Genomic DNA, 24729 nt, shown 5'->3' on the forward strand with positions numbered 1-24729 from the left:
GATCTAGGGCTTGTAAGTTCAAGCCCAAGATTGGGTGTAAAGCCCACTAAAAAATAAATGTTCACATAACATACAGGAAATTAGGGGAAAAGCCCAGAGAAATGGGGGAAAAAAAAAAAAAGAAAAGAAAGAAAAAAAACCTAAAAGGGTCCAGTCACCAAGACACAGCAACAACAAGCAACCCACAGAGCTGCAAAACACCATAAAACTGAAAGCAAAAAGGGAAAAAAAATCCACAGGTACAGCTGGAGACTTCCCTATCTCTCAATAATTGGTAAAATAAGTAGACAGAAAAATCAACGAAGCTATAAAAGACTTCAACCACACCAAACAACAGTGCCTAACGGACACATATGGAACACTCCACACAAACAGAATCACACATTTCTTTGAAGCTCCTACAGAACATACCCAAGATAGTGTCATAAAATAAATCTCAAAAAAGTTTAAAAGAACCCGAATCACAAACAGTATGCTCTGACCACAATGGAATCAAACTAGAAATCATTAAAAGAAAGATAACAAGAAAATCTCCAACGCCGAGAAACTAAACACACTTATCAAAATTTGTGAGATGCAGTGAAAGAAGTGCTGAAAGGAAAATTTATAGCATCTAATACTTAGCTTAGAAAAGTCTCAACTCAATAATCTGAGCTCCCACACTTTAAGAAACTAGTAAAAGAGCAAAATACACCCACAGCAAACAAAAAGATGAAGAGACAAAAACTTGAGAAGCCCCTACCAAGACTTACAAAAAAAGAGAAGACATAAATTACCATTTCAGGAATGAAACAGGGATATCAGTAGAGACCTTGCAGTTGTCAAAGGAAAACAAGAATATCATAAGCAACTCCGTTTTATCTTAAGATGGAATGGATCAATTCCTCATACAACACAAACTACCATAACTCATGCAATATAAAACAGTTAATTTGAACAGCTCTTTTAACTATTAAGGAAATGGAATCTGTATCTCTAAAACTCTCTCAAAAATTTCTAGGCCAGATTTAACCAGAAAATTCTAACAACCATTTACGAGGAATTTCCATATAATTTCTTCTAGAAAATAGGAGGGAAAACTTGCCAATTCATTTTATGAAGCCAGTATTATCAATACCAAAAGGAGACAAACACATTACAAAAAAATTCAGACTAATATCATAGCCTCATGAATATAAACAAACCTTTAACGAAACATCAGCTATTAGCAACATATATAAAAAATTACACACTATGAACAAATAAACTTATTCCAGGGATACAGGACCAAATCTATTTAAAAAAAGTAAATACACTCCATTAATAGGCTAAGGAAGAAAAAGCCACATGATCATATCAACTGATACAGAAAAGGCATCTGACAAAATTCAACACCCATTCATGATAAAATTCTCAAAAAGTGAGTAAGGGGGACAGTTCTCAACTGATAGACAATATCTACAAAAAACATACAGCTAATATACATAATTGTGAAAGAATTCTTTCCCTTTTAATATGAGAAACAAGTCAGGAATGTCTGATCTTAACAATGCTATTCAATGCAGAACTGGAAGTCTGCCAGTGCAATAAGGCAAGGTCAGAAAGGAAGATATAAAACTGTCCCTATACGCAGATGACATGATGGTCTATGTAAACACTCCCAAGTACTAGACAAAAAAACCACAGGATTCAAGGTCAATACAAAAAATCAACTGTATTCCTGTATACTAGCAATAAACACATAGAAATAAGAAATACCATTTATAATCACTCAACAAAGAGAAGTACTTAGGTATAAATCTAACAAAGCATGTACAGGACTTGTATGCTAAAAGCTACAAAATGCTGATAATAAAATTCAAAGACCTAAATAAATGGAGACACATATTATGTTCATGAATTGGAGAGCAGAGCAAAGACATTAATTAAGTCCCCCATCAAACTGATAACACAGGTTTAACAAAATACAAAACTCTTCCCTGCCCAAAAAAACCCCAGCAAGATGTTTTACAAAATGTAGACAAGATTATTCTGGAATTTAAATGGAAAGGCAAAGGAATCAAAATAGCTAAAACAATTTCAAAAAAGAATAATAAAGTGGAAGAAAACATTTAACCAATTCCAAGACTTATTACAGAACTACAGTAATCATGACTGTGTATATATAGATATAGTAGTGGTAAAGGCAACAGAACAGAAAAACCAGAAACAGCCTCACACAAGCAGGCCAAACAATTTTTGACCAAAATGCAAAAGCAATTCAAAGGAGAAAGAATAGTCTTTACAACAAATGGCGCTGAATCATTGGATATCTGTAGGCAAAAAAAATGAACTACTACTTAAACCTCATACAAAAATTAACTCAAAATAGATCATACATTTAATAAAACGTAACACTATAAAACTTCTAGAAGAAATCATAGGAAAAACCTTTAGGATCCAGAGCGTGAAGAGTTTTTAAATGTAACATCAAAAGCACAATCCGTAAAATTTTTTCAAACAAAAATTAATAAATTGAAATTCATCAAAATTAAAAACATTTGCTCTGCAAAAGACCCTGTTAAGAAAGGATGAAAAGACAAGCTACAGACCGGAAGAAAATATTTGCAATCTACACATCTGATATAGGATTCGTATTTAGAATATATTAAGAACTCTCAAAACTCAACAATAAAAAAACACAAAACCAATCTAATTAGAAAATGAGCAAAAGATATGAAGAGACATCATCGAAAAGGATATATGGATGGTAAATAAGCATATGAAAAAGAAGTTCATCACTAGCCATCAGGGAAATGCAAATTAAGACCACGATGAGATATCACTACACACCTATCAGAACAGCTAAAATAAAAAATAGTGACAATACCAAATGCCGGCGAAGATTCGGAGACACTGGATCTTTCATACATTGCTGGTGGGAATGTAAAATGGCACGGCCACTCTGGAAAATAGTTTGGCAGTTTCTTAAAACTAAACGAACTTAACCATGACCCAGCAATTGCCATTCTAGGCATTTATCCCAGAGAAATGAAAACTTAAGTCCACACAAAAACCTGTACACGACTGTTCATTAGCAGCTTTATTTGTAATAGCCCCAAACTGCAAAAGGACCAAAATGTCCTACAATAGATGAATAGTTAAATAAACTATGGTACATCCATACCATGGAATACTACTCAGCAGTAAAAAAGGAAAACTACTGATACACACAACAACTTGGATGGCATTATACTGAGTGGAAAAAACCAATATTAAAATGTCCCATACTGTAACATTCTTGAAATGACAAAATTCACATGTGATAAAATGACAACATAGAACTATACGCACACATTGTACAATGTCAATTTCCTAAATCTGATATTGTATTACAGTTATGTGGGATGTTATGTAGGAGAAACTGGGTGAAGGGCAATATGGGACCTCTCTGTACTTTGAAATTTACTGAGAATCTAATTATTTCAAGATCAAAAGTTTAAAAAAAAAAGGTAAAACTACACCTGTAAAGCCAAGAAAAAAAATAAGTCAGGCTCTGCCCAAGAAAATATGAAATGCCCCGAAATCCACATCAACAAAAGAAACTGGAGAGCAATTTTTCCAAATATGACAATCCTAAATATTCAGATAACATCACCAACAACTACTCTAAATTATCAGAAAATATGTATATATACATCAACACGTTAGAAAGCAGGGGTTGGCAAACTGCAGCCATAGCCAACTCCAGCTGTCTGTTTTTGTAAAAACAAATTTACTGAAATGTACACAAACATAACAAAAAAACTCACTTACTGGCTTTAGATATTGGTTATTTTATAACATCAGATATCAGAGAAGAATATCATCTTACAAGTTAACAATTTTTCCTGTTACTGCAGTACAAGTTATAATAATTCATCAGAATGTCATATGCCTAAAACAAGTTTCCAAATCTATGAAACTTTAAGGGGGAAAAAAAAGGAATTTCCCATCTGCCATCCAATTTACCAAACTGTATAAAAAAACTGTGCTCCCTCACACAAACACAACAGAAGTACAGCTTAACAGCAGTTAGCATACCTTGGAAAGTATCAAATCACCTAACCATCGCACACAGTCGACATAATTCCTATGTATGTCTCTGGTGGAAAAATCAGGAAAGTGAATTTTCTGAGAAATAAATGGCCTGAAATGGAAATGTCAAGAGTTAAAAGAAAAAAGGACAGTAGAATCACACTAATTTTCACTTTCAGATTTATATGACTATTAATTCTGTGTTCCTAGAAAACTGCATACCTTCTTATCTGTTTACTGAGACCTAAAGTCTCACTTCATATATTTGTTTCTATATTTTTTTGCATTATTGGCTCTCAATTCAATTTTATCTTATGAAATTTCATTATAAAAATTATAGCTTCTTATCTTACTATGTAGACCAAAATTAGTCACTTCAGTTCTGGCTATCCTAACCAATGATAAGCAAAGTCATCTGATTACAGCACTAGAAATTCTCATAGAAAACATTAAACTATCTACTCAATCCTTTAAATTTAAGAATTTACAGTCTGTGAAAGTCAACATAATCTAGATTATTTCAAAAGACAGTCACTTTTCTAGGAACAATGACACATCATTCCAAAGGCCGCTAAAGATAAGGTTAAATGAGAGTTCTGCCTTGAGCAACAATTTCTGAAAATGGTATCTGACAGGAATTTGGCATTTATTAAGACTTTTCCTGTACTTAGGCAAGTGAAACAGTGCTATTTTTCTTTAAAGATGTTTGTGAGAAGACCACCAAGCAGAGAAGCTGCTGCCAATTCTATAGTTACTTACAAATATACCTAACATTTCTAATCTAGTGATTCAGTTTTATACTGAAGTAACTGTAGAAAAATGATAGGATGCCATGAATTAGTTGTGTCTTGAGCAACTCACATGTCCTCTCTTTACTTTTCTCTCATATGTAAAAAGATGTTGGCAGAATCATCTCAAACATTTCTTCCAGTTCAAATTCTGGGAGCTTTTCTTTATTAAAACATTAAAATGTTATTAATTATCTGATACAAATTCTTAATTCTGCTATAATTATACTAATTGCTTTTTAGCCAAATATGTTAGTGTATTGAATTATTTGTTGATGGTTATAAATTTAACTGATAATCTATTAATAGTCTGGTTTGATGACCAGGAAATAAATGCTTTTTGTTAAAACAGAAGTACAAACAAAGTTAATATACACAGACATACCATAGTTACAATGAAAGTGTTAATAGCCTGATGAGATTCTGAAAAGACAGTTATTGAATTAAGAATTGAAGCAGTTCAAAAATATATTAAGAGGGGTATCTGGCTGGCTTAGTTGGTGGAACATGCAATTCCTAATCTTGGGGTTTTAAGTTTGAGCCCCACGTTGGGTGTAGAGATTACTTAAAAAATAAAATTCTTTATATATATATATATATATATATATTTTTTTTTTTTTTTTTAAGAAAACTGCAAAGTTCCCACTCAGTCAGTCCCATAAAGCAAGGCTCCTGCTTCTGAACTGTCTCCATCTAAAAAAGGGATCATCATTTAAAGGAAAGCATTACATTATCATGAAATAAAGCCAAGAAACCCATTTAAAAAAAGTCAAAGCCTTGACTTTGAATTTAAAGTGTTGACAAATAATACAAGTAATATTATTCTGAAGGGTCCTTTACTCTATTCCACAGCAAGTTTAAACAGCTTAAAATTGTTTTACTGTAAATAGCCAAGCATAAGCATACCTAAATAAAAATAAGTGAAACATGCTACTAAATTAAGATGAAAACACAATTTAAAGGGGATTTTGAAAAACGAGCCACAAACATTAGGCTAAAAATAAAGAGCTTCTATTTAAAAAATCTTATGGTTATGTAAATTGGTACCTAAAAGTTATTAAAAGAAGGGCTTCTAAACTCAATGTTGGGGGATTCTGTAAAAATTTTGGAAAAAGTAAAATGCATTTATCCAAAAGCATGAAAAAAGAAACTGTTTTAAATAGCACAATTGTTACCTGTTAGTTTTATTTGGGTTATAATCATAAGATTCCTTAATTGCATTCATCATTCTCTTTGAATTAATCCTCCAAAGCTTAAGAGAGTGATCCATACCACAGGACATTATTTTTTCACCCAAAAGATCATAATCCTGTATGTAAAACAGAAAAGCTTAAATATACAAAACTGACCAAATTAGACTATCCAATTTCCATCTGATGTAAAGCATAATGAAAATTCTATTTCAAGTCACACACAAACACTGAGTTTATCTACATAGTCCATAAATCAGTTGTTACTGCTTTCAAGACTTATTTTTTTTCAAGATTTAGTTTTAACTGATTTGTCAGTTTGTCACAGTATATGAGCTTATATAATATGTAAAGAAAGTAAACTGTCTGAATTTAGTTTTATCTATTCAATTATCTTTAAGTATTTCCTTTCTTGATTTTGAAGGTAAACTGAATGAAGTAAAACAATTATTCTATGACACAAAGACCCAAGTTTATTAGTTTTCTTTGTCCAACCCTGATTAAACAATGAAATCGACAGCTATAAACTATACAGTGGGTCCCTGAACAATTTAAAATTTTACTTTATCTGTGTATCTAAGTCAAAATACTTGTTATATTGGTTTTAAGTTCACTTTTAAAAAGAAAAAAGGTCTAAAAAAAGGGGAAATAACATATTTTAACTTTTTCATTTCCTATCTACTAATTTTGAAGACATCTAACTGATCATCTATAACAACTTATTCTACCTTATTTCATAGATAAGACAATGAGGCACCAAGATGCTATTTAACTTAGCACATGGTTTAACCCATGATTCATATCAATCCTGCTATCAGTGAACTACTCCTATATTACAGAAAAGAGATAAAGACTGTGTCCTACTCTCATTTTAGGAAGTAACAGTAGAAGAGGGCCTGGCTGGCTCAGTCAAAAGGGCATGCAACTCTTAAATCTCCACATTGGGTGCAGAGATTACGTAAAAATAAAATCTTAGTGGCGCCAGGGAGGCTCAGTCAGCTAAGCATCTGCCTTCAGCTCCGGTCAGGATCCCAGGCTTGTGCTCTGTCAAATACATAAAATCTTAAAAAAAAAAAAAAAGGGAAGAAAACAGTGGAGACTTCTATTTAAGGAGGAGAATATTTTCCTTATTAATCTGGCTATTTCTGTGTTCATCCAACCTTTGAATTGATCATGAACACTGTTTTTACAAGAGCCTAAGGGCTTTAGGTTTGGTGTTGAGAAGTCTGGTTGCTGCTACTTCTAATCACCTCACTGTCAACAGCAATAAGACACCCTTAGAGTCAACAGCTCTAATTTATAATTCTTGAAGGATGGTAGTCATGGACACATAAAACCAGATGGGAGAATGCTGCTACAACTTTTAGAAAATCCAAGGTGACAAGGCAGCTGAAGGTAGGTATGTTTCTCACAAAAGCATACAAACTCCAACTACAGAAATATTTAGTACTTCCAAATAAAATGCTACCTGCTTCAAAACATGGTGCCCCTTTACATAGTTTAATAAAATACCGAAGAGTTGTAAAACCACTAGATAAGCTATAAATGGAACATATGTAAAGCTAAAATAATGTAAAAATGTGAAAATACTAGCTGACTAAAAATACTAACATTATATCATTAAAATGGATCAATAGATTATAATACATAAAAATAAAGGTAACACCATGACATTGAAGAGTTATCTAAAACTTAGTTTAAGCACAATAAAACACTTCCTAAAAATGGATCTTATATTTCAACTTCAAATAAAAGATGAAAGTTGATCTCAATTACTCACTAGCTTATTAACCTTTTTTCTTTTATAACTGAGAAACAGCAAAACAGAAGTTGCCTTGGTGACTTCTCACTGAACAAGTTCATGGTATTCTTTCAGGAGGATCTAGGTGCTGGTATAAAGTGCAAGAGTACATATAAAGCACAAAGAGCCTTACTTGCTTTATTCCTTCATCTGTAAGGTAAAGACCTTGTTATGTCACAAGTAAATAAAATGAATGCCTGGCAGGCTATATGAAACAAACCATATGCTTTCCTATAAGAGTTCCATGGGGATTATTCAGAGCTCTCTACACCTGAAGGTCACTGCCCTGCAGCTTTCAACTTACTGCACTTAGCACTTCATCTCTGTGCCCTTCTACGCCTCCAAATATTGCCACCAGTGTGTCTGTTTGGATATTCCACAATCGTAATGCATGATCTAGTAAAGACATTAAAAAAAAAATTAAAATGGATTTTATCATTCACTTACTCTGGATTCTCAAAACCTCTTTAAAGAAGTAAAAACTACAAAGTTTGGATTTAAGTAATACATAGTGAGGACTAAGAATGGAATCTACATTATATAGCAACTTAAAATATTTACATCAATATATAGACTTAACTATGAGCTCAAACTTTCCAGATCAAAAAGAAGTATTTATGTGGTCTTAAAATATGTTTAGCTTATTTGCCTCAAATAATTTCCTTTGAATAATATCTTAATTTGATGGAGTTATGCTCCTGAGATAACAAATACTTAAGAGATTTGACATAAATAAGTTTCACGTGAAACTTATCTATGTCAAAGAACAAGATACTAAAATTTTTTCCTCCACAGAATCCACATTTACAAATTGAAGGGGACTACAAAATTTCTAAAGTAACCCAAAAATAGGATTAAAAACTACATACATTACAACTTACTTTTATAGTATTACAGACCTCTTAGAAATGTAACTGTAATTTGAACAATTTCATTTTCCACTAAACATTAGCAACAAAAATATACAGCAACATTAATATAAAAATGTATAGCCTGAAATATAACAATGCCCATATTGTACATGAGTATTAACATATTTCATACACCAGAAGGCAGTAATAAATTGTGTTCATTAGTGGAAATCAACATTGTTATAAAAATTTCTCGATTCCAATTGTGTACAAGTTTTTATGTGGACATCTGTTTTCACTTCTCTTGACTACATAGACACACACGGGAGCGCTATTTCTATGTTTTAACTTTTTGAGGAACTGCTGGACTGTTTTTTAATGTGTCCATTTTACTTTCCCACCAGCAATGTATGTGGGGGCTCAAACTTCTCTAAATCCTAATCAACCCAGGTTACTTTTTTTATTACAGTCATTCTAGTAGGTATGAAGTGGTCTCATTGTGTTTTTGATTTGGATTTCCCTAATGATAAATGATACCAAGCACCTTTTCATGTGCTCACTGGACATCTGTGTATATTCTTTAGAAAATCTATTCAAAATCTTCGCCCATTTTTTAAAGGGCTGTCTTTATTGTTGAATTGTAAGAGCTCTTGGTACAAATCCCTTATTAGATACATAATTTTCAAAATATTTTCTTGTATTCTGTAGGTTATCTTTGCGCTTACTGACACAAAGAGGGAAGAACAGGGTTAGAGAGTTGTGTTATTGAGAAAGAGTGTAGCATTATGACCTGTATCATCTGTAAAGAAATACCTGGGCCCAGCTACTATTATCAAGAAAAGAGAAAAAGTTATCTTTACAAAGGTGTTGATTTCCAAACTTATGCCTTGGTAGGTAAAGAAAAATCACACTGAAGCATTTTCATGGAAGAGTTTTGATTTGAGGATATCTTTTAGTATGAGCCAGTTGTGGGGGAAGGTTATAGGTTTGACAAGCCTTTACGAAGAATAAACTTGACTAGAATAATAACGTAGAAGTAAAAAGAGAACAATCAAGAACAGCATGTAGAAACAACAACACAGCTGATTTCAGAGAGCTCAGAAATGATTAAGACGCTTGTCTGAACCCTGAATAAACTTATAATGCCAATATAAGCATAAAGAGCAAGGCAAGGCTTTCTTTATACGTATGGGAAATATTTCAAAGAGCTTATGCTGGAGAACTTAGCATTTTAAGGAATTCTACTAGGGAATCCTTTATAAAATAAAAACTTTATGTATATGAAAAAGCAATACAGATTTTCAGACGCATTACTTCTTATTACCTGACTGGTCAGTGATAAGGAGATCTGCAAAACTATTTTTAAAATTCTTAAAAGTGTCATTAACTTTGGCAACTTACCTTAAAATTAATAAAGCTTAATAAAATAACTCAACTGAGGATGAACAATCATAATACACTATTGTGAATAAAGGTAATACATACTTATCTTCAGTATCAATTATTTTATTTATGTCTGATGTTAACAGTCTATTTCATGGTCCTTTTACCTAATTCTTGGTCTGGGGATGCTGCTGCAGTCTGAGATTTTTCTACTAAAAACGTACCTTATAAATTCTTTTTAACTTTGGCCTTTTTTTTTTTTAATATCTTAGAATTCTTTGTCCCTTAAAAAATCATTTTCAAATAGACAAGACTAAAGAAACATTTGCTTCTCTTACCTTTACTTACTGACAGGAGAAGATTTGGATCTCTTGGGTGGAATTTCAGCTCATTGATAGCATTTCCATGGCCAACATAATGCTACAATAAATTTATAACATTCAACTTTCATATTAAAATCAATAAATTCTTTCATTAAACTTAAACGAATGGCAAAATAGTTTCACCTAAAGTAGTGGTTTCCAATCCTGGCTGCATATTAAAATCATCCGACAAAATCAAAGGAAAGAGATGCTCAAGTCCTCTCTGCTGGTATTTTGATTTGACTGGATTAGCTGAGACCCAGGCAAGGATTTAAAAGATCCCCAGGTAATTCTAATGTGCCCCAGGGTTAAAATCTTCTGATTAAAGTGATTCGTAAAACTTCTTAGTTCAAATTTCCAGGCTTCATCTTTCAGTTCTTTACAAGTCCTTGACTTTATATCCCTAATTAGGATGTTTGGAAAAAGTACTCACTCTTCCCTATAGTTCATTTAAAGCATCTCAGAATAAGACAAAGCAGGAGGGAAATTATTCTTTTTTTTAAAAATCGCAAATAAGAACTTCCCGCTTATTCCTTAATTTGTATTATCAAATGAGACAAAGGTCTCAAAAGACTTGTCTAAAGCAAGCAAACAGTAAAATACAAATCAAATTAGAAACTGTACAGATATTGATTCTAAATTAAATTAAAATTAGAAACTGTACAGATATTGATTCTAAATCTAAATTAAATTAAAAAGCCTATAAGCAGGCTACATGTCACAAGCAAGTTTTCACAAGTGTGTATTCAAAAAAGGGCAGATCTACAATTTAACCAAAAACCCACCTTTATGCACTGCATTGTTATGGGATTAATTATCCTAATTATGCCTCTAGATCCAGCCACAGCCAGCAAAGGATGGCTTGTATTGCTATCATATGTCCACGCACAAGTGTAAAAGTTTTCATCAGCCTAAGAAATGCCAGTTAAGAAATATAATTTGTTTTTGAAAAGTAAACATGTCAATGATTATAGTATAGTACATGGAAACCTCTAAAGAAATACTCAAGTACTTGACACAGAAGTTCTCATTTCTCCTTATACTACCATATTTAAACAACGGACATTTTAGATCTACAATCTACACCAAATAGTCAAACAAAACCAGTCCTTCCACTCAATTTGACTACTGTTTAGATGCTTGCATAAATACTCAACTGTCATTTGAAAGCAACCATAGACAATATGTAAATGAATGGGTATAGTTGTGTCCCAGTAAAACTTTATTTACCAAAACAGGTAACTAGCCCCATTAGCTATAAATTGCTGACTCTTGTTTTATCCCAATACGTCTGACTATGCATTTCTAATTCAGTTTGAATAGTGTTAACTATTAGTTTTCCACCTTTTCCTGTGAGACTTTCCGGATATGGCTACAGGTCACTTCTTTCCATATAAACTACTGAAGACTGAATATACCTTTGCCTTTTCCTGTTTGCTAGGTTTTTTAAATGATCTGAAAGACACTGTTATCACCAACCTTTGCCTAACCTTTTCGCTTTTTAAACTTTTCTTTTTCTTTATGTACGCAAGTTTTGCAATATTTTATTTCCTAAACAAACTGCATGTATTTACTTTTTCCCTATAGGCTTTGTTGTCCCAATACTTGGTATGACTGCCAGTCACAGCCGCTGATCAACGCCAATTCATTAATATTAACTACCCTTAAGTGATAAAATTCTAAGCAAGGTCAAAGAAACAGGAGGTTTTAGCTACTCTTTGCTATCATTTCTATTACTGGATTTCCAATGCTCATCTCTAGCCACCTCTCCCCACTCTCTCATATCCACTTTACAATGCATTTCTAGGGATCAGGAAAATTAGATAAACTAGGAATCTCTTGTGATAGTAAAGGAACAGCACTGGTTAAAGGGCAGTATGACTTAAGGGAACTAATTAATTTAGAAAAGCTTTGGTATAACTTATTGAAAAGTAAATTTCTTTAGCCAGAGACATTAAAAACCCAAGAAAGGATACATCAGCATCCACATAAGATTGCAACAACCGGATTTCTCCTTGTGAGTGACATTCATATAAGGTAACCTAATAAAAACAAAAATATAGTAAATTTCATCTCAAACACAAAAACCACATTCTCTTCACCTCTGAAACATATCTTAGTCACAAACGTGTCTTAAAGATACTACAGAAACTATTTAAAAATAGCTTCTTTGAATTTAACAAAGCATTATAAAGCCTAATGTAGTACATAATTTCCTGAGTATATTAAATATTATAGTAATAATAATGGCTTCTATTTTCACTGTTCTAAATTTAGATCTCATTCATGTAATTGCACCAACTCTTCCAAGTGAATACAGCTGAATACCTCAAAGTAAAGTTGCGGTTTATCATTTTTTAATTAAGTTCTTAAAGTCTTTGGGTAGTTTAAGAATATTTACATATTAATTACATATAGGAAAGCCTATCATTTGCCTAAATAATTTTTTTCTCATGGACATAGCTCATTAAATATTAACTTTCTAATGTATGGCCGTCTTTTTTATTTGCCATATATTCTAAAGTTAATATATACGCTATATACAATTAAACTTTAATAAATTTATTTTTCCATTTTTCTTATAGCTTAGTCATGTTAGCAATAACTTAATTCTAATTATATAAAAAACTCCATAAAGATCGTATAAATTATCACTGCCTATTAAATTAATAAAATCTCTACATTAATAGTTTTACAAATATTCCTTATATGACTGATAAACTAGGTTATGTCCTAGAAGATAATTTTTTTTTCTTTTAAAGATTTTATTTATTTATTTGACAGAGATAGAGACAGCCAGCGAGAGAGGGAACACAAGCAGGGGGAGTGGGAGAGGAAGAAGCAGGCTCATAGTGGAAGAGCCTGATGTGGGGCTCGATCCCATAACGCCGGGATCACGCCCTGAGCCGAAGGCAGACGCTTAACCGCTGTGCCACCAAGGTGCCCCGATAATTTTTTTTTCTTAAGAAGAAAAAAAGTCCAAACACCAGAACTTTTTGTAATTCGATAAACTATGTAATGGCGGATACTTTTTGTTAGAATGCCTTAACAATTAAATAAGCACACTGAAGCACAAATTGTAACTAATTCGGATACTATCATGGCCAAGTTAGTTAAGTATAATCTTAGGTTTATAGTGATGTTTTAAAAATCGATTCAAATTAATTAATGCACTATGTTCCCAACTAAGAAAAATAACCTAATCTTTTCTTGAACCTGTACCACTTTCCCCATGAATTTTTTTTTTTTCCGAAGAATTCAAGAACCAGACAGCTATAAGCAGGCTATATGTCACAAGCAACATTTGGCTGAACACCGAAAAAAAGCTGTTATTCCATGTTACCAACTGCAGTAGCCAAGTTTCAAATTTTCAGAATTTCAATGACCTAGTAAAAGCACCAGAGCCTTTAATGTAATGAAACCTTCCTTAAAGGAAGTTTTACAGGAAATTACCTAAAGCCAAATTTTACTTCTTAGGAAACAGGAATAGAAAGGATCCAGCCCAGAATGGATGCATGTGTTTTGTTATGATTCTCAAACTTGTAGGAAAAAAGCTTGGAAATATGCTGACATTTGAAAAATACTGAGTTGACAACTCCCTTGTTACCAAGTTAACTTTGAGAACAGAATACCAACACTGAGAAACGAAAAACAAATACAGGAAACAGAAACAGTGTGCATTAAAATCACATTCTTACATTGCTGAAGAAACTTAGTACGACTACTAAAGAAGCATGAAATTTTATTTTACTCAAAGTAACAACGTATGTACCATCTTTCAGATTCACTCCTCTTCACCTCTTGTGCTAAAGGCAGAGGAAGTGACTTGTATTTGTTGTCAACCTGTATCTAATTAGTCTATCTCCTCTGTGTCTTTTTTTCCAAATACAACAATAAATTACTACGTTATTCCTCATAACTCGTAGTACAGTATTTTTTTTTTAAGATTTTATTTATTTATGTGACAGAGAGACAACCAGCGAGAGAGGGAACACAGCAGGGGAGTGGGAGAGGAAGAAGCAGGCTCCCAGCCGAGGAGCCCGATGTGGGACTCGATCCCGGAACTCCGGGATCACGCCCTGAGCCGAAGGCAGACGCTTAACGACTGCGCTACCCAGGCGCCCCTCCTAGTACAGTATTAATGGATAACCACAATGTTAGTTAATGTAAACTCAAGAGGACAATTTTTCCCTGAGGTGATTTCAATTTAATAACTAATTCCAGAGACTCCCTGGAAAGCAGTAAGGACTCATTCTGTTCTCCATTTATTTAGAAGTGAATAGAATAGGGGCGCCTGGGTGGCACAGCGGTTAAGCGTCTGCCTTCGGCTCAGGGCGTGATCCCAGCGTTATGGGATCAAGCCCCACATCAGCCTCCTCTGCTATGAGCCTGCTTCTTCCTCTCCCACTCCCCCTGCTTGTGTTCCCTCTCTCGCTGGCTGTCTCTATCTCTGTCGAATAAATAAAAATAAAATCTTAAAAAAAAAGTGAATAGAATAATAAATAAGTCTTCGCAGTCCACCAGTTCAGCCCCTGGTTTAACCAAAAAGTTAAATAATAGTTTATGTTAAAATGTGCCACTTCTCTCAGTTCAAGATATTTTTGGTTTCCTTAAATAAAAACAAATCTAACAGATGTTTATTGCAAATAGTTAAAATACTTTCAATAACTAAAATATAAAACCCCTGGATTTATGCTTTGCATTTACAGACAGCCACTATGTTAGTTTACTATTTTTAAGAATCTACAGACTTTATATCCTAATTTGAATGATATACAACTATCAGAACTGCTTCCAAAAACAGGAATCAATTCTTTCAGTAATGCAAAACAAAATATTAGTAAGGATGAATATAAACAGAAACCTGTTTCATGAACAACTGAGAATAATATATGAAATAAAGATGTATTTTCAGTAGTAAACACTAGGTTCTAACCACCTTAGTTTCGTGACAATTTCTAGAATACTACATAAGGAGTACTGTTAAACCAGCTATGCCAGATGTACTTCAAAATCAGTAAATTTCAATATTATAGTAACACCAGAGTCTAATAATCAACCCGAATGCCAAAAAGACCCCTGAACACTCACTCTGTTGCTTCCTACAGTTGCAAACACTAATGGATCTCCTTCTTTACTGTGCCAGTTAAATTGTACTCCAAACAACGGCTGATTATGATCTTCCTATAAAATAATCATAAAATACAAAAATTACTATAATTTATAAACAAAAGAATGGTGAACTGACCATTTCCCCTTACAACTTTTTTTTCCAAAATGTAGGCCGCTATTCAAGTCAGAGGTCAGGTAACAAGCACTCATCTATGAAAACACTTTGATATTTGCCTTCTATTTTCTTAAACCCAATCATATTCTTCTGAATCAAAATTAAACTGGATTGTTATACATACAATTAATCTCTTGGGACATATGGATATAACTTATGTTTCTCAAAGAAGAAATGAACAAATACACCAAGACTTAATAGAGCTCCTCTAACACTCCCTAAACTTTATTAGGTTTAATTTTTCCCTTGTGAAGTGATGCATATCACACTCTTTCCAAATTACCACTTTCTATTATTCCTCCAGAAACAACTTCAAATAATCTTGAATTTGGGTTCTAAAAAAAAAAAAACAAACCAAAAAACAAACCCAAGAAGTTTTATAATGAACAAAAATACCTGAGCAGTGGGGACCAGGGGAGGCAAAGGACTGTAACTTCAGTTACCAGGAAGCTATAAGGAGGTGCATAAAAAACAAGTATGGTTGACCGTTGAACAACAGGTTGGAACAACAGGTCCAATCAAACAGATTTTTTTGGGTACAGTAGTGTAAACGTATATTTTTTCTTTTCTTTCTTTTTTTTTAAAAAATATTTTATTTACTTGACAGAGCAAAAGCAGGCAGAGTGGTAGGGAGAGGGAGAGGGAGAACCAGGCTCCCTGTGAGAAGGCCCTGGGATCACAACCTGAGCTAAGGGGCAGATGCTTAACTGTTTGAGCCACCCAGGCACCCCTGCAAAAATATTTTCTTAACATTTTCTTTTCTCTACCTTACTTTAATCTAAGAATGCAGTATATAATACATACAACACACAACATGTGTTAATCAAATTTATGTTATTGGTAAGGTATGTTACTGACTTCTGATCAACAGGAGGTTAGTAGTTAGGTTCTGGGGGTTAAACTTGGATTTTCATCTGCACAGGAGTGGGGGTGGCAGCACCCTCAAGTTGTTCAAGGGTCTAGAGTATTCACTTTTATTCACAAAGTTATTTTTCAGCCTTAGAATTTTACTGGCAATCTCCTGGCAATGAACATTAACTTTCATATTCGCTTTTAAAGTGTAACAACTTTCATTTTTTATCCTTTGAAAAGTCATAGCTTTAGGCTTTTGAAATATTTCATCAAGTTATTTAAACAGTTAAAACCAACACCTCCCAAATATACTATCTAAAAATAGGTAAAATAACTAAATATTAACACAAAACTATAATGGACACTTTGTGTTTTTTTTTAACATACTAAGATTAATTTCCCTCCTTTAAAAAGAATATAATTTGACACACTGAGCAATTTATTTTGCTATACAGACAGGAAAATAATTTCCACATAGACAAAGCTTCAAACGCTTTCTGAAGTATTTCTAAAGTATTCACTTTACCTAAAAGTATATTCAGATACTTAGAAAAGATTCTAACTTACATATGTATAAGATAATGTAATGTGTATTTTTGCTCAGTATAAGAAAAATACTCCCAAATTAAAAAAAACAGAAAATGAATAATATATAAAGGAAAATATTTTAAATAAATATCACTAATCCTCTTCACAAATAAAAATGCTACTGAAGAAGCAATAATTTAATTAATTCCAAAACCTTGTTTTCCCCAAATACCGAGTATTAAGAAAATGTTAACGTACACCTTTTCCTTTGAAAACAATTTCAAGTAACACAAATGATAAGAATAAATATTTAAAAACTGCACAAAGGTATCTGTTTCAATCTATGCTGACTGAAAGTTAATGGATCACATTCAGTTCTTTATATAAAGAGGTATCAGGAAGTGGCTTTGTCTTTAAAGTTTTATCAAAATATGAAGAATAACATATCTCACATCTTTTTTCTGAATACAAATAATAAAACCCAGTATGTAGTACCAGGTATTACCCATTTAAATTAAAACAAAATAATAAAAGCTAAACAGAAATGGACTGTAATAACTATGCAGTCTATGCTACAAACAACCTTCAAAGTACTCTAATTTTAAAGTATTTTAAACTTGACAAAGTATCTGAGCATAAAATGTTTACCACTGAGAAATACTTCTGAAGACTGGCATTCAGCCCACAGGATCTGTCTTTCCGCACATACCTTGAGACTATTTACACACTTGAAAGAATATTTGCATTTCTTTGACTTCCACTTTCCCTTCCCCCAACTTTTCCTTCCAGGAGCATTTGGTGTATTTGTAGGTGTATCAGGGCGTTCAGTGTTTGTACCACTTTCTATACTGACAGCATCATCCTGTAAGCAGTAAATTAGGAAAAATTACATAAAACAGCAATACTGTATGTAGCAGCAAATGACTTTGTACTGGGTAGCTGCTGATTGACCTTAAAGTAATAATTAATAAATACTGCAAGAAATGGAAAAATAAATTCCTGTCTCCAAATAAAGATAAAAAGCAAACCAGCTACATGTTAGGATTTATGGATTTTTGATATTTCAGCAATAATATAATCAAAAAAGCTAATGAGAATAATGGTTAAGAATAATATTGTCTTTAATAACAAAGCACTGGTCTATGCCAACCACCATAATACACTGGCTCATTTCATCTTTATAGCTCTTCACAGAAGGTACTGTTAGATAAGGAAGTGTTGTTTAGAGAGCTTAAGTGGTCTCCTGCAACTTAGGGTTGCTGGGATTCAAACCAAAGCTGTGACTCCTAAATCTGACTGAACTACATGTCTTCATAATTAATTCTTGACTGCGGCTCAGTTTGGAGTAGAGCCATCAATGGGCCTCTGAAGATGATGGAGTGCTGGTGCCTCTTATTTTAGATGTAGTTTCTGAAAATCCTGTTATCATTCAAATTCTGCTTAATTAGCACACAAACCATTTAGAATTTTTAAAAAATCCTAAATATTCTGTGCTATTTCCAAGTGACATTGGCCTCACAGCTCTTGTAATAATGATACTTATATAAAATTCCAGAAACTCTCTATAATTAAAGTAAAATCCTTCCAAATGTAGAAATGACTGCAGGAAACCATGAAAATTCACTTAATTTATACCCTATTTCCAATCATGGCCCTCTAATCTAAGATTTAACTACCTCCTTTGATTACATATTCCAGTGTATTCTTTGGAATAAAGAGATTTATTTAAACCTATTGCCTTAGGGCAATAGTTTCTAAATTCATTCCAGAGGAGGCTTTTTTCATGAAATGCCTGTTATTATCTATTAGAACACATATAGGAAACACTGCCTTAGGGGCTATTTCTAAATCACTGCTTCCTAGTTTTTTATTTATAGAAAGTTAAAAATTAACTGGAGTGTCAGAAAGCATATAAAAAAATTCACACAAATTCACCTAAAAACAGTATGGTATTATACAGCTGTTCTTGGGGGGTGATTTGCAAAATTTCAAATGTTTCCTGCCTTTTAATACAATACACTAATCATTCTGGAATATATCGATTAGGATGAAAAAACTGGATAGATAGGTGCTTAATATCTGAATTGTAATTTAATGTAAATATAATTAGACAGAAAATGTAAAATTCTAAAAGTTCAGTTCCTAGGCTTAAATCATGGTTTATATCTATTTCTCTCCCTCTTCACAGTTTCACACAGTTAACATCTAGTGTAGAAAATAACCATATTTCAGTGAAAAACTATGCATTAACTATAGCACACCTTTCCACCTTATCAGATTCCAGTCCTCTTCAATGCCTTTGAACAACCTTACAACTCATTTTATACGTGAGTAACTGATAGTTGTGTAAATTCTGTCTCTAAAGGTAGAGGCTCAAAATGTCCTCCTCTGGAAAAAACTTTTGTCTCCATCTGCAATTTCACCTCCACATTCCTTTAATGTATAAATGTATATTGTTGGACTCACACTTGCTCCGTTTCCTCATATGAGTGTGAAATAAAAATTTAACGTTTCACTTACCTTTTTCTGAAAACTGTCCTTTAACATTAGAGAAGTAAAATAATAAAACTGACATTTATTCACCAGCTGCTTTACACTGTCCCAAAATTCAAACTGTTAATCAAGAAAACACACAAAACACTGTTTTGGTTTTTTTTTTTTTAACTCTGACCACTTAACTTACCCATCTCCTCCAAAGGAAAATTATGAAGGAATCGAATGGAAATGCAATATAGTCACAATGCTTTAATTTTACCTTTAAATTAAAATCAAACCTTTGCTGAGTATCTGTGTATAGGCTGACTTCCACCTTGGCCCCTTCTCAAGGTATAGAATGATGATATGGCACTACCATCTTCATTTGCCCAACGAGGAAACGGAGAGTAAGTAATTTGTCCCTTTATCTCGCCATAGGTAATTTACTTAAGCAAAGTATAAGTCTCCAGATTCAGCCCTCTACTAGGAAACCATTAATACTCTTCAAGAAGATAAATACCCCGCAAGTCATAAGACCTTTAAAAATTCAATAAAATGGCATATCCATATGCAAAAAACTTACATGTCCTTTCAATTCTTTGATTCACATTCACAGTAGTAATTGCTCGGATTACCTTAACTCCCAACTCAACCACCACATTCTTTCCTCACTTGCTTTTGGCTTTCTCATCACCATTCAGTTCCCCCACTGCCCATTAGCTTTGTCTGAACTCATTTTTCTGAAGTCCTTTACTGTCTTTCCTTACTGTTTCCCTCTAACCTATGTCCTAGATCTGGGGTCCGTGGGTGGAATTCAGAGGGCCCGAGAACTTAAGTGGCCAGACAAAAAAACCCACTTAATTTTCACCATCTTTAACTGAAATTTAGCACTTCCTCCTATTAAATGAAGGTAACATATATGAGAATACTACTGTAGCTGTGACTTTCTCATCATGGAAATCAAGTATTTTCATATCATATTCTAGTAGTTGCAGATCTCCAAAAAAACTGTCTTATGCCCATCATTACTACCAGACCCCCTGCTAGATCTATAGAGTTACTTAAAGTGCTAATACAGAAGCACTTAGGGCACCTGGCTGACTCAGTCCGAGGAGCATGGAACTCTTGATCTCCAGGTTGTGAGTTTGAGCCCCATGCTGGGTGCACAAACTTGCACTTAAACAATGCTTTATATTAAAGCACTTTATTAAAACAAATCTTAAATCTGTTCTGAAAAACATTTTTATAACATATTTCATAATTCTATTATTTTGTTTATAGCCTTATATACTGTATTTTATACATTTAAAAATGTTGCTCTGAGAAGGCTACCCGAGATTCATTGAGGTGTACGAGGCACTAAAAAGGTTTAAAGTCCCTATACAAATGAGGGAACCCAAATAAAGGCTTCATTCACTGTTTGGTTCTGAATAGCTTTAGAATGCGAAGAATATATCCTCCTTAAGGGTCTACCAAAAAGACTTTCAATTTATTTGGTCCCGTGAAATTTTCCTCAGTCTAAATAGATTACTGACATATTCATTACATTTCTGCTTATTTAGTATGTGCTAGGGCCAGAAGCAAAAGTCTTCACAGTAATTAAATAAAATTTGTATAGTACTTCCAGGGCAGAGACTCTTTTAAGCACTTTACCTGTATTATCTTATTTAGTCCTCACAAATACTCTTTGAGGTAAATACATTATCCCCATTTCCAAGAAATTAAGGAAACTAGATCAAGTACCCTGCTCAAGGTCAAGCAACCAGTAAGGAGTAGATTGGGAATTTTAACTTAACATGTGGATCCAATCTGTACTCCTAATCGCTAACTTAATCTAACCAGAAAAAAATTTTTTAAAAAGCAGAAATAAAACAGGCTCCAAGGACTGAAGAGGGTCAAAAATGTTAGAAAGCAATACATAAGATTGAGAAGCACAAACAGGAAAAAGATTTAAAGTAACATTCAACACCTAAACTTTCCAGAAATTTCAAGTCCAAATCCCACAAACTGACAATACCCCAAATATCCTCCTTCTAGCTAAAATTCCTTCCCATCTCTTCAGTGAAAATTTTGGTCATGACACCATGCCATATATATGCCTGTTAGTGAAGTAATGATGTAGAATTTAGGAACTGGGTGTGTAACATAGTGTTTATTTCTACAACTAGCCAAATTGAGAAAATGAAGAACTTACATCACCCTCCTACAACACTATAAAGATTTTAAAAATACATTCAGATATCGTTGCCATAGATTATGAAAAGGAGGTTCACATCTGGATAAATTCGAATGAACTGTCAAGACACTTTGCTGCTCTTATTGGATATAAGCTTAAAACTGAAAATTAATGTCACTTCAGTTATTACTGGCGACTTACCTAGACATTAGATGATTACCGAGATCCATTTCAGAGTTTTAAAAATAAAAAAAATCTGATTCCAAAATACCTTACATTTGTGAAGGCACCGCCCACACCTAACGACATCTGTCTTTACCATTGTTGCCTAAAATCTTCCAGGTCATCCCCTTTACTTCAGTAAAAACTTTAAAAATAGTAACCGACTCTTCTTATTACATCAAAGGTGGTTTCCCCCTCCGACTCATAAGACCCTCTTCAATTCTGCTCCTCCGGAAGAAAAGCCACTGTCAGGCACATCCCATCTCCACCCACAGGACAGGAGCAGACATAAAAATACCACCTTAGAAGAGTCACCCGAACCCCTTAAGTCGAAGATCTAACTACTCTTCCCATCTTGGACAATCTGTAAGTGTCGAAGAGTGACACGATCCCTAAATTCCTTCTTGAGAGTCGCTAACTCACGCTGGCTCCTCCTTCCAACTTTCTCAGAGAAACCTCTAACTTGCCTTTTAAACTACTGGAATCTCAGATCCGCACTCTCCCAAAATCTCCCAAAGGCCCAAACACTCCCCAACCACGCAAAAGGATCTCAGAGCAGACCCCTTCCGACCCTCCGCCCACCACGCTCTCTCTTAAACCACTCTCCTTCTCCAAGTTTCTGCTTGCTCTCGGCCCCTGCTCAAAATCCCCATAGAGACAAGTTCGATTTTCTCCTTCACGCCCGCGTTTTCCTGAGGGTGACACCTCTCCCTCCCCCCACAGCAGCCCGCCCGCCCCCACGCTGAGTTTAAAAAGAATTTAAAACTTTCATTCCAGAGTCCCGTCCGCACTGCTCTGGGCTGCACTCACATTCTCGTCTCCAGAGAGGTCCGGGTTGCTGTTCTCGTCGCTGCTCAGCTTTTGCTTCTTGGCCGCAGGCATGTCTGTTCCCGCCGGCGCTGTCGACACTTCCCTCTCGGACATATTCCTCCGCCTCCCTCCAGGTTCCTGCCGCCTAGGGCGGGGCCTCCGCCACACCGCCGTCAAGCAAGCCCGGCCGGAGCCTGCCGCAAAGTTGCCGCTGCCGCCGCCACCTCCACCGCTCCCCCCACTGTCGCAAACCGCGCCCAGCCGCCGAGGCGGGCGTGCGTGCGACCCCGCCACACTGCTGAAAAAGGGGCGCGCGTGCGCGCCCTCCCGCGCAGCTTCCTGGCTCTTTCCCTTTCCCTGCTCCCGTCTTGCCCTTTTCCCGCCGCCCTCCCGGCAGTTTGCACGGAGAGGTGAGATACGTTAGCTATCAAGAGCAGTATTTCGTACGTCCCTTTCCCCACTGCTGTCTCGATAAAGAAGAGGCGGAACTCAAATTGATGCTCCCTCACCCCCTTCCTCCTTCCAAAGACGTTTCAGCCGCAATCGGCCCAATCCTTCGATCCCCGACCCGCTGCAAGGACTCGAAAGTCTGTGGAATGGACTAGACCACCGATGTTCCAGGGAATGGGGGAAGATACGAGAAGTCACCTCTTGCTTTAGTGGCGTATGCCAAGTGTCCTTAATCTTGAACTCGGAGGACAACACTCTCACATTAATAATGGAACTGTTGAAGATCTAGTGTTTCGTTGTGAATAGGAATTCGAACACTGTAGAGTGCCTCTCACTTGCCTCCCCTATCTAGGAAATGGAAGTTACCAGCTAAGACGTGCGCATGCGCTGGGGCGTATTCTCGCGCTGGGTTGTCCAGACCCGCCTCCTCGGGCCCCTCCTCTTCGAAAGCCTGTTTGCTGAACCAGGTAGTCTTCCACCGGGTTTCCGTAGCCCGGGATGGATTTCAAAGCACGACCAAGTCCTAGTGTCTGGACGTTCTGAATTCGTGATGAATATTTAATCTGCTGAATATTTATTTCAGTCAATGGTTATTCTCACCCAATTGCGCCAATATTGAGTATCGTTTAAGTTAGGAATATCCTGCAGTTAGGATTCTAGACTCCGAGTTACGGCCTTAAGTGCTCTTTTTAACTGTTAAAAAATTGTCAAGGCCCTGAACAAAGCCAAGGCCTAAAAGTCAGTGGTTATCTCCAGCTATGTCTAAGACTGTGAAACTTAAACAACGGACAGAATTTGGGGACATACCAGATACAATAAAATTTTAGGGAAGGCAACAAAACTGTTACACTTCACCAAAATGTTTGTCTCTGTTAAATGTTACTATATCTGTGTGCTTGACAGGTGTCAAGTAATATTGGAGAACTTTATGGATTTGTTAGACGGTTCATTAAGTCACATAAATCAGCAGGAAAAGGAGAACCATGACAAATAAAGCCAGACACTCACCCCCTTTTTGGTAGATCTTGGTTGTGATTACTTATCTTCCTGGACTTCATTGTCCTCATCTGTGAAAATGAGGAAATTGGAAGGGACCTGACATTTCTTGAGCACCCACTTGGTAATACAAATTTTTTCTCTGTTAGGCCTCTTCACCCAATGGATAACCTGTATAGAGTGCCCCATCCATAAAATTCTTGTGTACTTGAATTCTGCATGATGCCTTAAGAGGGAGAATATCAGTTTCATTATCTGCAGATTGCAAGTCACTTTTCCTTTGGAAACCAGGAGAGAACTCAGTGGAGAATGAAAAAAGGAAGGTAAGTCAAAGGCAGGGCAGAATTAGAGGTCTTTGCGATGCGGACTCAGGAAAAATAAGGAAGCTGAAAAAAAGTTCAGATCTTAATAATAATCATTGCAGTTATTTATTGAACTCTTCTAATGTGCCACACATTTCTTAGTTGGTAAGAAAGCGATGAGATTGGTATGGAGTCAGCCACTGAGAGAGTAAGATGTGCTT

General features: G+C 34.9%; 1 protein-coding gene across 5 annotated transcripts in view; it reads right to left on the reverse strand.

Annotated features, from left to right (window-relative positions):
• EED (embryonic ectoderm development) overlaps window positions 1-23572 on the reverse strand; it is a 29903-nt gene extending 6331 nt beyond the window's left edge. Inside the window, exons 1-10 of one of the 5 annotated variants that reach the window (XM_026518271.4) lie at window positions 22761-23374; window positions 17787-17939; window positions 15502-15594; window positions 12387-12452; window positions 11196-11321; window positions 10387-10468; window positions 8119-8210; window positions 5999-6132; window positions 4042-4147; window positions 2849-2923 (exon numbers count right to left, since the gene is read on the reverse strand). In XM_026518271.4, coding sequence (XP_026374056.1) covers window positions 2849-2923; window positions 4042-4147; window positions 5999-6132; window positions 8119-8210; window positions 10387-10468; window positions 11196-11321; window positions 12387-12452; window positions 15502-15594; window positions 17787-17939; window positions 22761-22874 — 1041 coding nt within the window. In that variant the 5' untranslated portion in view covers window positions 22875-23374. Of the gene's footprint in view, window positions 1-2848; window positions 2924-4041; window positions 4148-5998; window positions 6133-8118; window positions 8211-10386; window positions 10469-11195; window positions 11322-12386; window positions 12453-15501; window positions 15595-17786; window positions 17940-22760 lie in introns of all 5 variants that reach the window. The other 4 variants (XM_026518272.4, XM_026518269.4, XM_048217317.2 and 1 more) reach the window with 4 other exon arrangements.
• Between the last annotated feature and the right edge of the window lie 1157 nt (window positions 23573-24729).

Source organism: Ursus arctos, unplaced genomic scaffold (assembly GCF_023065955.2).
Source record: "Ursus arctos isolate Adak ecotype North America unplaced genomic scaffold, UrsArc2.0 scaffold_22, whole genome shotgun sequence".
Classification (NCBI taxonomy): domain Eukaryota; kingdom Metazoa; phylum Chordata; class Mammalia; order Carnivora; family Ursidae; genus Ursus; species Ursus arctos.